The sequence below is a fragment of the Numida meleagris genome, chromosome 2 (genome assembly GCF_002078875.1).
Source record: "Numida meleagris isolate 19003 breed g44 Domestic line chromosome 2, NumMel1.0, whole genome shotgun sequence".
Taxonomy (NCBI): Eukaryota; Metazoa; Chordata; class Aves; order Galliformes; family Numididae; genus Numida; species Numida meleagris.
The window spans coordinates 30,458,171-30,473,136 of NC_034410.1; the positions used below are offsets into that span (position 1 = coordinate 30,458,171).

The 14,966-nt window shown below is 39.6% G+C and overlaps 1 protein-coding gene across 1 annotated transcript in view; it reads left to right on the forward strand.

Moving 5' to 3' along the window:
• The window catches only part of DNAH11 (dynein axonemal heavy chain 11), a 120,433-nt gene that overhangs the window by 59,358 nt on the left and 46,109 nt on the right, over positions 1–14,966 (forward strand). Inside the window, 5 exon segments of the mRNA XM_021385495.1 lie at positions 2,985–3,146; positions 4,704–4,757; positions 4,759–4,828; positions 5,643–5,709; positions 5,711–5,780. Of these exon segments, the coding sequence (XP_021241170.1) occupies positions 2,985–3,146; positions 4,704–4,757; positions 4,759–4,828; positions 5,643–5,709; positions 5,711–5,780 (423 nt within the window).

A 14,966-nucleotide genomic window follows, 5' to 3' on the forward strand; every position in this document is an offset into this window, starting at 1 on the left:
TTCAGAGTGGAAACACTGCAATTACAGGCCAGAGTACAAATATGTTCCTTTGCCTTAATGTTCTCAGTTAAGCCTTGTTATGCACATCTTTTTCTTGTCATATGTAATGAAATATAGTACTTCTTGTCATTGTATCAGACATTGCACAAGAAAGAAAAATAATGTGTTATACAGTAGTTATGGCATGTATGATTTCTCCTGGAATTTGTGCGTTGATGCCAACACCAAGGAGAAATTCCCTAGTAGGGACCATGTTACTGTTTCTACTTGCCCTTCTAAAACTCTTCACTTGAAAGTATTCTTGTTTTTTCACCAGACAGAGAAGCAGAAACATGAACTAAAATAAACATATTGAATGAATGTATGTTTGATTTTTGAAAAAGCATAGATTTCTTAACAGTTTTGAAAAATAAGAGGTGGCAGTATTTGATTTTTTTCTCCAAAAAAATGGAGACTAAAAAATCAGCTTCATTTCATAATCTTTTTTTCTTGCTTTCCTTTGGCAGTGAAAAAGAAGTGAAAGAAAAGGATAGAAATGAGAGCATCAAAATGGAAAAATTAAAATATTTGATAGAATGGGGAAGACCAAATGCTGCCCCTTTCTACAAGCCATTGAAAGGACTGGAAGTACTGCGGAGTACACTTGAAGAGTTTTTAGAAAACTGTGATGAAGTGCATGCTTCAATGAAAGTATCTATTATTTAAGAGTGTTATGTAGCATATATAAGTAGAATATCTAATGTACTCTGGGCAACAAGTAATTGATGATGCTACGAATGTTTGTATGAAATTGTTGTTTCTGCTCTTCAGAGGTTATTGCAGTGCTTACTCATAACACTCTTAATGCAAGGGTCGTGGGACAGCACCATGCAGCAATACTCCTGATAAACATACTTAGTTTGTGCTATTATGGAAGAGTAGATTGTGGTGCTATGGTCAAAGCTAAACTCCATTTTGTTTCTTTCAGCAGAGATTAACACTTTTTCTGCTGTACAGATATTAACAATACATACTCACAAATTGAAAAGAACCTATAATTTTGTAGTCTGCCTTATTTGTCAATGAAATAATAGGCCCTCATAAGAAAATATTTATCTCTCCTTTCCAAGAAGGAAAAAAGTGATTTTTAAAATTAGTTTAATTCAAAACAAGAACAAGTAAGAAAATACCTAAAATATCTTAAATGTAAGCCCTAGGTTGCCTAGCTTGTATGTTTTTGGATTTAATCTAGCCCGGATTTTTAACTTTAATGCACCTTTTTCTCATGTCAGGCAATATTTTAGAGTCATAGAATGGCCTGTGTTGAAAAGGACCATAATGGTCATCTAGCTTCAACCTCCCTGCTGTGTGCGGGGCTGCCAACCAATAGACCTACCCTGGCCTTGAATGCCTCCAGGGACAGGGCATCCACAACCTCCTTGGGCAACCTGTTCCAGTGCATCACCACCCTTTGAGTGGAAAAACTTCCTCCTAACATCTAACCTAAATCTCCTCTGTCTTAGTTGAAAACCATTCCCCCTTGTACTATCACTATCCAGCCTTGTAAACAGTTGCACCCCCTCTTGTTTATACACTCCCTTTAAATATTGGAAGGCCACAATGAGGTCTTCCTGGTGCCTTCCCTTCTCCAAGCTAAACAAGCCCAGTTCCCAGTTTTAATGTCCATCATGATCCGAAATGTTATTTTCTGTTTCTGAAAACTTATGAAATACGTTTCTTTGCTTTTCTGCCTATTTTCAGGAGACAGTGATGGTTTTGCTGAATCAGCAAGACAGAGACTTTATTGTTCCTCCTTTTCATTACTTATAATTCTTCTTCAACGTATATAGTCATTATAGTCATGTGTTATATCAATTTCCAGAAAGAGAGAGAGGCCCATGCTGGCAGAGCTGTGTTTTGTTAAAGCAGTTTCTATTATTTGCAGTGTCAAATAATTTAACATAGAAGCTTTTCTTACTGAGTTGGACTAGAATTTCAGTGTTGTTGTTTTTCACTTTGTGCGTATTCAGGTAGGAGCTATATAAGAGAAGGCATGCTTGACAAAGCAGTCTATTGTAGAAGTTTTTATCCAAAAGGATTAAAAAAGAGGTTAAATTACAAAGATAATCTTATGGATCTTTCATAGGGACTGTAGATTTTGTTCTGCTGACTTAAAGGTTAATGTGATAATCATCAGCAGTGCAGACAGAAGGCTTCTCGAGTATCACTAATTTTGCTTGAAAATGATGGTAAGCCATTATCTTCTCTGAAGTCTAGTGACCGAGAGTAGTATCCCAGTTTGGCAAATAAAGTGGCAGGGTGTCCTAGCCTTACAGTTCAGCAGTCACTGAAGAAAGAATGTGAAAGTAAATCCTGTAAAGTTGTTTTTTTTGTTTTGTTTTTCCCCAGCTTTTAGAATTTCTTTTTATGGATCCATTGTGAAATTATGAATAAGGCTGACAAAGCTCTATAGTGAAGTCAAAGAGGATTGGATTCCAGTAACTTTTGGGTTGAGCAGGTTTCTACCTCTTTATTAAATTCATCCATATGAGACGCTATCCTTATTTAAGAAAGTTCTCATTAATGTTTTTTCAGGAATTATATTTTTTCCTGTGGCATGAGATATTTAAGAGAATGAAGAAGTGGCGCTTTAGTTTTATCTCCACCGGATGTGGAGTTCACGTGTGCTCCTAGGAGGCAGTCAACCTCCATTCAAGTTAACCAGGTTTTTGTTTTGAGTTATGTCAGCGTCTGTCAGAATTAGCAACCAGACATCTCTGGTAATTGTAAAGCACTGCAGTTACCTTCCTTGTTTGGCCAAGGACAACAACTTTTCTTTCTGCTTGCTCATATATTGGAAAGAAACAGAATGCTGACATGGAGATAATGTACATTTGGATGCCAAGAGTGCATTGGTATGAAAATTCTTGTGGTAAAAAGAAGTTGAGAAAATTTGCTGCAAGGCTTGTTGAGAACTACCTTAGTTACTGATTTTTGTCATTGAGTGTCAAATCAGTTGTATCCTGGGAGCCTTTAAGGGTTATGTACTTCTGGTTGGAGTAGGTGGTAGTGATAAATGAAGCTTGTCAAGGCTGGCAGCATGCATCTCTTCCCTGGAGGTCTTTTAAATCATATGGAAGAAAGACCATGAGAGCAAGAACCTGAAGGTAAACTAATAGATATTATTTAAGTCTGAGTGTTAACTACTTCACAAATGTGATACTTTGTTGTTGCACAGACCTGATAAAATCACAGACAAGTCAGTACAGTTTCCAGTGGTTCATGGGATTTTCAGATGTACCTCATTTTCTTTTTCTCTGAGAAATGTATGGTCAAAGATTTTTGCTGTCTGTATGCTTCACAGAAATTTGGTGGTTTCTTCACTTTCTCCAAGGCAGATACTTCATATACTACTGTAATATATTTGAAATTTTGACATTTGAAGTTAGTGATCTGCTACCAATTGCTGCATGTCATTGCACGTGTCTTGATTTAGTGGAATAAAATTGTTGTGGGTGAACACAGGGCAAAATTTTGCCCTTGCTGCATGTTAGTCACTTAGTGAAACCACTTAGATGCAAAGATAAGGAAGGTAGTTGAATGAGGTGCTCTATCTAGCTTACGGACTTTCTGGCTTTGTAAGGCTGAGCCCTATCTTTCACATGAGTGTAGAAGGAGAAAAATATTTTCTTCACTTCGTGTGTACAGATAAAATCTTTCTAGATCTCAAACAGAACAAGGAGCATATTATCATGGCTGAATTAGGTTCATGGTGTTCCCCAAAACTGCTTGTTAGCTGGGGGCTGTGACTAAGCCACAACAATGTGAGCAGCCTGAGACATCCACTTTCTGTTCTGGAAAAGCGGAGATTTATTCAGTGCCTTACATAGTCTCTCTCTTGTGGCACCCTCCTTCCCAGGACAAATGAGATTCAAATGTGCAAGGTGTAGGCACAAGTGGTCATTTCCCCCCCCCCCACGCTGTTGCTGAAGGGAAAATTTCCAGCCCTCTGTTAACAAACCTGAGAGTTTGTTTTCTGCTAGGTCATGTGGCAATTCATTCATATCAGCCAGCACTGACCTTATTCTGTATTTCAGGTGTAATCACATTCCAGCACAACAGATTTTTTTTCTTTTGTCTTTTTTCTTTTTTTTCCCCCTGAAACTCAATGTCAAAAAACATCCTGCGTTTGTTCAGCTGCTAGCGCAATGGTCCTGTGTCCCTCTCTGGTGCATCTATGAATTTTGATAGCGATAGTTGCAGCATACCGCTCAGTCAATGAATTTACTTAGGAGAGCTTTCTTGTTTTTGGAAAAAAAAAAAAAAAGTATTGCAGAACTAACAAAGTAGGCTTTTAAGACAGTAGAGCTGCAATATCCAACCTTTAATACACTCATGGAGAGATTTCATTCATTATAGAATCACAGAATCATAAGGATTGGAAGGGAACTCTGGAGATCATGTAGTTCAACTCAACCCTCACACAGGATGTATTTGCTTCTTCACCACTTGGTCATGTCAAAACCTCAGTGCTCATCATTAAATACAGAAAACAGAGGCAAGCTGCCTTTCCCTTTGGATGTTATGCAGCAAATTAGCAATATGTAAACAAACTGAAAAATATAAGAAGTCAGCAGCGAGTTCCCATTCACTAATGTACATTCCGTACTTCCTCTGTATCAACATTTTAACAGAATATGAATGATTGCCTCCTTTCCTTTCAGGTAGATGTTGCCAGTTTGTGCATCAAGACTGGTGCCAAGAACATGCCCACAGTGTTTTTTGCTGACAGATGCCCAGGTTCCAGATGAACGCTTTCTTGTGCTGATTAATGACTTGTTGGCATCAAGTGATTAGACCAACACATTTCTTGAAAGATCTTCTCCAATGACAAATGATCTGTGGTTTCAGTGAACTTTAGAGAGATTACTTCTCTTTCAGGTATTTGTAAGGGAAGCCTTTAGAGAAGCCAAATCAACCCAGCCAGCTTGAGCATTGAGTTTAACTTGCTTAACAAAACACAGAGGAGACAAATTGCTAGGGCTTATCATGCATGAGTGCATTGATTTGGTGGAGATAAGAATCTCTTTCACTTAATATGTTTTCTTTGATTTGATTTCACTGACATCAAGCAATTTCCTTGTGACTGTACAGGTGTAACAAAGTAATGCAGTTGCACCCATCTTCTGAAAATAAGAGAATCTGGATTTCAGTTGTGGGGATCTGAAGAAAGGAGAGGGGGGAAAAAAAGGGGTAGGGGTAGGGAAAAAAGGAAAAACAGGATAAATACCATGCTATGCAGTTGGAGAGCATCTTAAAAAAAAAAATTTCAACTATTATTTATATTTGTAACCAGACAAAACATCTGAGAAATGCAGGGAAGAAAAGAACTGCTATTTTGTGGGATATATCATATGTGGGTGAACTACCTATTGGCAATTATTTTTGCCTTTTTAAAACAATACTATTTCTTTTCCCTTAAAGAATTGTTCTCTTTAAGAGAAAACGTGTGAGGAACAAAATGGATGCTCTTTTCTTACTTGATTGATTATCAGAACGTACCTCTAGTTATGTACCAAAACTTCATAGCAGTAACTGCCATATATTTTTCTCTGAATGTACTGTGTAAAGCTTCTTCTAACTGCCCTTTTATGTTTTTGCAGGAGATCTTCCTGATCTGTTCAGTGGTGAAGATGAGGAGGGCAAAGTTGCAGGAGTCAGAAAAGAAGTCCCTGGGCTTGATGGACACCACAGAAAGCTGCTGGAGGTGGTTCTTTGGTAGAGCGCAGCAGCTGTTAAAAGTAAGGTATGCCTTGAGGAAGAGAGACAGTAGTGAGTTGGTTAAAAGAACAATATATCACAGTCATCTCACAACCCTGCATGTGTAGTCACGCTTCTCCTGAAAGACAGTCCCAGCTCTCCTCCTCTCTGTGTAGGAGGGGTGCTCCAGTCCCTTAATCTTCTACACAAACATTTGCTGAACTCTTTCCAGTATGTCCCTGTCTTTCTTGTACTGATCTGCTCAGATCTGAACATGGTACTTCAGGTAGTATGGCTTCACCAGTGCTGAGTAGAGGTGAGGGACCCCCTTCCCCAGCCTGGCTACACTTTGCCTAATGCAACTCTGGATTAACTTTCTATGTTGCAAAAGCACATTGCTGGCTCACATTCAAATCGCAGTCCACCATGACCCCCAGGCTCTCTTCTGCAGAGTTGATTCCAGCTGGCGGCCCCCAGTATGGCCTGGTGCATGGGTTTTTTCTTCTGCAAATGAAAGACTTTGTACTTCCTGTTGAACTTTGTGATGTTATGGTGGTTATCGTGAGGTTAAAGATGTTATAACGTACAGCTTTCTCATTTTTCCTCTCATCTTCTCTTTTTTCCTGCTTCAGTTTTGCTGATATTCCCTCCTATCTCTAATTTTGTTGCCATCATTTCTGTCCCTCCACAAATTTCTTCTGTAACCCAAAGTTCAGTGGAGACTTGTACAGGATTTAGTGTTACATATTCAATATTGATTTTACTCTTCTGGACCTCAGTGACATGATCAATAGCAGTGTTTACCTTCAGTATATCTCTTTCTAGTCAGTGCTATTTGTCTCTGTTTCATGGCCATTGCACCTGTGTACATTTCTTAAGACAATGTTTAACATTTCTTCAAGTTCTTATTCCTCATTTCTTTCCCTTTTCCCTTTGTGTTTTTCTTATTCCTTCTCTATTTTTTAAGGCCTCTTGAATACCACCTTTCAAACACTTTTTACCTTTTACCTTGCAACAGTTTCACCCATCCCTCCACTGTGCAAATTCTTGCTTCTGGAGGCAAGAGCAGTAAATATCTATTGATGTTGAAGGGAAGCAAAGTAGAGACATCATAGTACTGAAGAAGACATAAAATTTTGTGGGTTAACACACTCAGATATCTGTATGGACTTTGAGTTAGTGCCAAGTGGCCTCCTGCCTTCTACTTTCCCTAAATTTGAAAAATAAAATTCTAATGAAATGTGAAAAAGAACAAAAGGAAGCATTTAGACAGTTTCAGTACACTGAAGCTTAATGAAGTGATATGGTCTCATTTTTCCATTTCATTTTAAAAAATCAGGATTCTGTGCTAAGCCACATTTCCATTTTGCTCACCCTTCTTATCAATGCTTACAAATACCTAATGAATAGGAGTCAAGTTGATGGGGTCAGGCTCTTTTCAATGGTTCCCAATGAGATTACAAGGACCAATGGGCACAAACTGGATTATAGGAAGTTCCATATGAACATGAGGAAAAACTTCTTTACTTTGAGGTTGACAGAGCACTGGAACAGGCTGCCCGGAGAGGTTGTGGAGTCTCCTTCTTTGGAGATATTCAAAACCTACCTGGATGCCTTCCTGTACAACCCTCTGTAGGAAACCTTTAGTAGGGAGGTTAGACTAGATGACCTCCAGAGCTCCCTTCCAACCACTACAATCGTGATTTTATACGCTGCTGTTCTGTTTATGATGAGGAACCCAGCTCAAGAACCCGGACTACACAGTCATTCTTTGGACAACTGTAGATACTTGTGCAGCTTTTGCTTTGATTGTTTTCAGTCTGGAAGTTGCAATCAATTCTACTATTAGTATACTGAGAACATGCCATTTATGAAGGCTTACATTTGTCAGTGTAAGTCAGAAGCATATCAGTTGAAGACAGAAGATTGCACCATTGTAACATAAGGGTCTACAGTTGAGGTGTGTGCAGGGAAGTATGTGCACCTGAGAATTTCAAAAGCTTTGGTGATGAACAATGAAATCAATTGAAAAACAAGAATGCTGCTTAAGCAAACAACTCTGATGGGCATACACTATAAATGGTAATGTGCTGACAGAGGTAAGATATGCCAGTACATAATCTAAAAACTTTCTAAGGCTCATGCTTATTTGCTGGAGGTCCAGAAGTTTTTAAATGTCCTACATCTCTATGCAGTAACTACACTTAAATACTCTGCAAGTTACCACAATCTCTTAGAAAAGTAAAAGGCAACTTTTTCTCAAAGGCATGGGTATGGGACAAGGACAGCTGATCCTCATGTAGATCCTAAACTGTTATCCTTTGACCTCCACTTGATATCATTATTCTTTTGGATTTGGTAACTTTTCAACTTTTTCCCAAAACTGGGAACACCAGGCCTAAAATACCTTGGAGCTCGCAAGTCCTACAGAAACATACTTCTTAACTGTAAATTTCCTCACAAACATTCTCTTTCCAGCATTTCCTCCTTGCCTTTTTCTTTGTTCTACATGTTTTAATAGGTCGTCTTGGTATTCTCACCCCTCTTAAACATTTTTATATGTTATAAAGACAAATGGTTTTTCTTCTGAACAGCATCTCAGTTACTCAGTCCTTGTGTAGCCAGTTTTCTTCACAAGCTGTCAAACTCTACAACAAATGCTTTTTCCCATTTCTTGACCAGGTTTCCACCTTGTCTGTTTTTCTCATGTTTCTAAGTTTACAGTCCCTCAATGATAATGCTGGAACTTCACAGCAGATAAGAATTATATCTTCTGCTGTTTTTTGAGGGACACCTTTCTGCATTGCCTTTCCAGTAAGCAAACTGGGCTGAAGTACTTCAGCCACCACATCCTTATAATGTTCTTCACCTTGCATAGTCCTGTCAGTGTTTAGCCACCTCCCCATTTTCTGAGGGACTCGCAGTCCAGCAGTTTCACGTTTCAGCCAGAATTAATATCATTAGGCAGGTGCCCTGCATCACCACAGGCAATATCATCCATGTTATTACTAATAGTTTTATTTAAAATGATTATTCTCATTTCCAAATCCTCTTTCATCAGGACATGTTAGCCTTTTCTTGTGCTCTGTTTTGTAACTTGTGCAGCTCCATCACAGCAGGGCTTTTGGCCAGCCGTCATAATTACTTCTTTAAGAGAATAAATGCACATGCCTTTCAGCTTGAATGCTTTAATCCCAGCCAGAGATCTATGTTCTTAGGGCTTCTGGTTGTGCGTTTGGCTAATATTAGCCCAGAATAGACTGTTTTTGATTCATGAGGATGTGAGTGTACAAGAAGTGGTATCATCTATCGCTTACTAATCCCAGCTCTTGACTGATTTTTTGAAGTCACAACCAATGCCATCAAGGAGGCCCGTGGATCGGGAAGAGACACATGAGTACTGCCCTCACTAAATGAAGTCTCAGTTATGTTATTAGCCAGTGAAGAATGTCCCAGGATTCATACGTTCTGTAGTGAAAAACCTAGCTGCTTCTGCAGTTGGCAGGCTTTTATTTCAAGTCTGCTTTATGATTGTGAGGACCTGTGGTGTGACATGGCTGGCATCCACGTGACTTAGCTTTTCCCTTGCTCTGCTCATGAAATCTGTGTTTCTTTAAAATAAAGGAATGGATTTATCTGGGAAAACTTTATTTTTACTGTATGAGGTAAACTCACTGTTTATATCTTGGTTGCCTGCATGAAAATTGTTTGCTTACCATCTTTACCAGCTTTTGTTAGATGCTTCATCTGCTTCTCTCCTGTCTGCCGTCAGTTGTCAGCCTGTTCACACTCTGTTCCTTACTAATTTGTTATGGAAGATAAGTGCCAAGAGCTTTTGTGTCCTATGCTAATCCACATGAGCTCTACTAGCACTGTGCTGAACAAGCATGAGATTAGAATAAAGATTAGAACACATTACTGTAATGTACTCTTAAAAAAAAAATCTGAAATTTTAGAGGAGTGGCTGAAAGCAAGGAGAAAATGGATGGATTCTGGGTATGATTTACTAAATCTAGCATTTAAATGCTAGGAGAAAGTTCAAAAGTGACCAATCTCAAGATGTCAGTATTATCTTTTCAGGGATCCACAGTTTATATAACCTTATGTAGGTCCTTGTAGATACTAGATCTTTTAAATCACTCACACCAAATAACGTTAGAGAAAGTACCTTCTTTCCTGAAGCTCAACACAAGACCAATCAAATAGGACTTGAATCATTCCATGCAAAAAATTGTGTATAATATTTATGAAGGATAAAATACTACTGAGGGCACAAGACAAAATCTGATTTCTGTTTGGCAAATGGTGCAAGACTTCAATTTGGACACTTCTTGCATTCCATTGCTTAGAGAGTTAAGTCCAAATATGACCAATATGAGCCATGTAGGAACATGGAAAAGATGCAGCTTCCAGCAGGACTATGTATGGTTTGCAGACTTGAAGGTGTGACAGATTCAGTTTGGCATCACTGCTATAGTAAGGACACTTGTAAAAAGCACACTAAAGAGGTGTCAGGTATTTCTAGGCTTTCCATTGCTGTTGCTACCATATCGTGGGTGGTATGTTGATGTGAAGAGGTGGCTGCTAGAGAGATAAGGGGAGAAAATGAGGTGCCCCAAACGTTAACATTTTTGTTACGTGTCTGATAATATAAACTAGTGTTTTATCAGAAAGCAAGGTGACGTGAATGAGAGGGAGAATGTCTAGTTTAAGGATGTGCGGTGAAAAAGAGAAGAAACTTCAGAGAAGTGTCCAGGGTGTTTGACAGTCCTGAAACACACTTAGCATATTCTTCATCTGCTTTATTTCTCTAGTTCAGACTTCTGAAGTGGAGACACTTTATTCTTGAATCTTTTTGATTACTGCTTCCTTGTTTGTCCTTCTTTCTCATCAGTATAATAAGATCTTGCTGTAAATTCCAAGATCTTTTTATGGTCTTCCTACAGTTTCAGCACAGTTTTCATCACTTTGCTAGAATGGATTTCTACGTGGATATTTCTGCCACTTGCCTTATCTGCTTTGAATGCATTCAAAAAATAAAATCTTCTCTGTACGTTAGGCCACCTTGATGATCAGCAGGTCTGCGTGCTGTCCCTGTACAAGTTGGACTCCACTGTCTTTTTGCATGGGCATAGGCCAGCAGCTACATTTCTGCTGACACTCTAGAAGACAGTGTCGGACATTCTTCTTTCAAGTGTGAGAACATGTACTATTGCTTGTAATTCTTGCAAGAGTCAAAGGTCACAAATGATTTAAAACCATTGGTTTCTCTTGCTGATTTGATTGCAAGTACTTTCTAGACAGTGTGCAAATCACCTGTGGTTAGAAGAACTTTAGGCTGTAGAAGCTTTAGAGAGGTATTTTAAGCTGTTTTACAGTAAAATACATCAGCAGGGGGGAAAGAATTACTACAGTAATTCAAAACTATTTTAACAAGAAATAGTCTTCCACATCCTGTTCCATAAGACAGATTAAAAATGTACTATGAGAAGCTATGGGAAGCTGATAAGCATATTGGAAATGGAATAGGTACTATTGAGTACCCTCTGTTTAGAAATATAAAGAAGTGAATGGACTAAATAAAAAGTGGAACATGCAGTTAGCTCACAGTACAGTCTAAAGCATAGACTTGGGGCTCTAATTTATTATATACTTATGGTTCACCAACCAGGAAAGATTTTGATGAATTCTTCTCTATTTTATGCACCACTTTTAGTCTGCATCATTTTCCCTTGGTGTCTGACAGAACTTGGAAGATCATTGTTTCTATTTGTCTTCCTTGCTTCTTCCTCATATTCCTTTTCAACTTTCCCTCTCTCTTCTTTCTTCTATCATTGTTCCTCCCTTCTACCTTTCTTCTATTCCCACCACAACTCCCAAGAGAAATGGACTACTTCTATTTTTCTTGCTGTTACCCTTGGCAATATCGCACCCTTCTGAAAATGGTGCCACTGAGTTGAAGCTTTCAATAATCTCAAAATCCCACTCAGTTTGTACAGCCATGAGGAAAAAGTTTTTGCGAGATACAGACTGACCAGTGGTTGTGACCAAAGGACATTTATTGATTTATTCTGATCTCAGCCCTGCCGAGGAGGATTTGGGGATTCTGGTGGATGAAAAGATAGACACAAGCCAAAAGTGTGTTCTTGCAACCCAGAAGGCCAGCTGTATCTTGCAATGCACCAAAAGAGAAGTAGTCAACAGGGGGAGGGAGGTGATTGTTCCCATTTTCCTCTTCCCTGGATAGTCTTCTCTAGTGCTTGATTTAGTGGTTGGGAACTGCCCATGGCAGGAGATTGCAACAAGATGGTCTTCAAGGTCCCTTTCCAACCCAAGTCATTCTATGGTAAGTTTTGTAAGGCAAAATAATACCTAATTCAATGAGAAGTATGTAGGAAAGAGTCCAGTCCTGTCTTGAGATCCTAATGTCTCTCCTTTTGCTAATGAAGCGAAAGCAAACACCATGGCCAAAACATGCTTTAACTGTAGTAAGTAGGTCCATGGATATTAACAGAGAGGCTGGAGTAATCCTTCCTTCCCAAATGTGAGTTGCTTTGGATAGGCCTAGTGATATTAGTGGCCAAATACAGATTTATTTTTCTTTGACTATTTTAGTCTGATTTGGGCTTTCCCCTTTTGTTAAAAATAGCCCCTAAACATTCATGTAGAAACCAAGATCCCAATCTCATTTCATTTATGTTCTTTTAACAGAGTTGCAGTGCATATTAAAATGGCCGGAAGTGGCTTGAATAGATTTAGAAACCCAGCAGCTGATTTGTTATCACAGGGACTAGGTGTATGTGTGCTTGATTTCTGTGCAGCTGCTTTCTTACTGACAGTTATCAAAGTGAGAGACTGCTAGTCACATGGAAAGAGAGGACAGATGTGGTAAGTATGCAGTGTATGTACGGTGGAAAGGGAGTAAAACCTATTTGTCCAAGGTACCATTCTAGCTGACTAATTTTCGTAGCTGCCAAATTGGTTTGGAGTCTCAGCTGTGAGCTGGCTCACCCTGATGTGGGGTCATGGTTCACTGCACGCCTTTCTTTGCTGGTCTCCATCATTGCATAGTTCTCCCTCTCTTCCTCCCTGAAGATATTCTGTGTTTTTGCCCTCTGCACCCATTCTGGGTTCCCAGCATTGCTAACTGGGCGTTATTGACAGGCTGCATCTGTGACCACAGGACACACTGTGCTGGGCAGTGGGAGGCTCATTGAGGGCACCGGGGGGGATCAGTACAGAGCCTGCAGCTCATTAGCCCTGTAAGGAAGCAACAGAGATCTTCGAAAGATTGATAGCTGAATAAGCTGGAAAAGGATCGATGTTCTTTTCGCTCCTTCTTGCATACACGTTCTCAATGTTGTTCAAGCTCTCCCCTGCTAGAAGCTGCACTTTATGAGCATGCCACTGCCCAGCTCCTTTGAAGGAATGGTTCCTTCAATTGGACTGATGATCTTAGCAGTTTTCTCCGACCTTAATGATTCTGTGATTCTCATTTAGGGAGGTCAGTATAGCGCAGGCAGGGAAGTGATCAGAAAAAGGAAATTGTGCTGTAATTCCTAGCACCATTGTCTTTGCAGAATCCTTCCATCCCAGGCTGTTTAGGAATACCGAAAGTACAGATTTTTTTTTTACCTTTCAACACAGATGAACATATTCACTGATGCTGTAAGTAGAGAGGCTGAAATTTTGCAGTACGCACGCCAGGCTAGCTAAAGAAAAGCTGGTAAGTGAAGATCTCCCCTGCGACGTGACAAATGCGTTTAGAACTTTGCTACCTGGATTATTATTCCCTCTTTATTGCTGGTCGGGTCTCGGGATAGAGCCAAGAGCACTCCGGGCGAGCGGGTGGGCGCTTCGCTGCCTGGGGCCGACCGCTCGCGGCGCTCTGCTGCCTCCCATAGGGCTAGTGGGGAAGTGCAGTGTTGCAGCACGGCCCGCGGTATTCCAGCAGCTCGCGGTGTGATCGGGATAGCTATGTCTGGTGGGATAGCTATGTCTGGGCTTGTGCTTTTTCAGTGTGTTACCAACTTACGTATACATATTCCCATTTATTGTTAAAGAAACTGCGAGATAAAGAGAATAGACCTTTGTTTTGATTTAAATTCATTGTTTAATTAGATCCTTAACTAATTATATCTTGCTCTTTTAAAAGTATGTCTGGTCAGCAGATGTAGGCTTTTCAAACAGAAGTTATCATTTACTTTGAGGACTGTATTCCTGTGTAATTGCTTTTTAGCTATTTAGGAAAGAAATCCTAAATTTTAGGCACAGGTTGCCCAGAGCAGTCGGTTGTGGATGCCTCATCCCTGAAGACATCCGAGAACAGGCTGGATGGGGCTCTGAGCAACCTGACCTGGCTGTAGGTGTCCTTGTTCACAGTAGGCGAGTTGGACTAAGTGGCCTTTAATGGTCCTTCCCAACTCAAAAAATTCTACAATTCTATAACTCTATGAATTCTCTGATTCCGGTATTTATGTCTGTATTTTGCATGTTGGTGCTAACTGCTCCCAGTAAATATATTTCCTGTTTAGTTCCCAGCAAGTGGGGGAAAAAAAATGGCAGATAGATAGCAAGTAACACAGCACTTTTATTGACTATGAGTGAAACTTTCCGCATCATTGACACAGGTAAGGCAGTGCCTGATTCGAGCAACACAGGATGTGAAAAATCTGAAGAGGAGACAGGAGGGGGTTGGAAAGTAATGGGAAAAGTGAACCCAGTGCAGAGATGTAACATAGAAAGGTGTGGAAACATGAGAAATTGTGACAGTGTTGTAAGAGGAGAGAATCAAAATTGAACTAGAAAGGTAGGAGAGGTGCTTGGAATTCTGACACATACTGTAACTGTGCTGGCATTGCGAAGAGTGGTGCAAGATCTGTTATTCAGTAATTATTTTGACATAATTCTCTTTTTGCTTTCCCCTTTCACTATTTAAGAAAAGTACTGAATGTTACTGCTTGTTACGTATTACTTATAATTATGGTAGCTGAGGTTTAACTAATGACTTTTTTTATTTCCCTCTTAAATATTCTATACAAGTATGTCATTATATCTATGTGATGGGGAAAAGGAAATGGAAAATTTCTGGGTTTAAATGCTAAAGGAAAACAAGGAGAAAAATCAGGGTGATTGAGAACTGGGGAGGAAGCCTTGAGTTCCCTATCTATTTTCAAGTCAGCTCCAGGAGCTTTTCTGTAGGATGCAGTTCATCTGGGGAAGGAAGG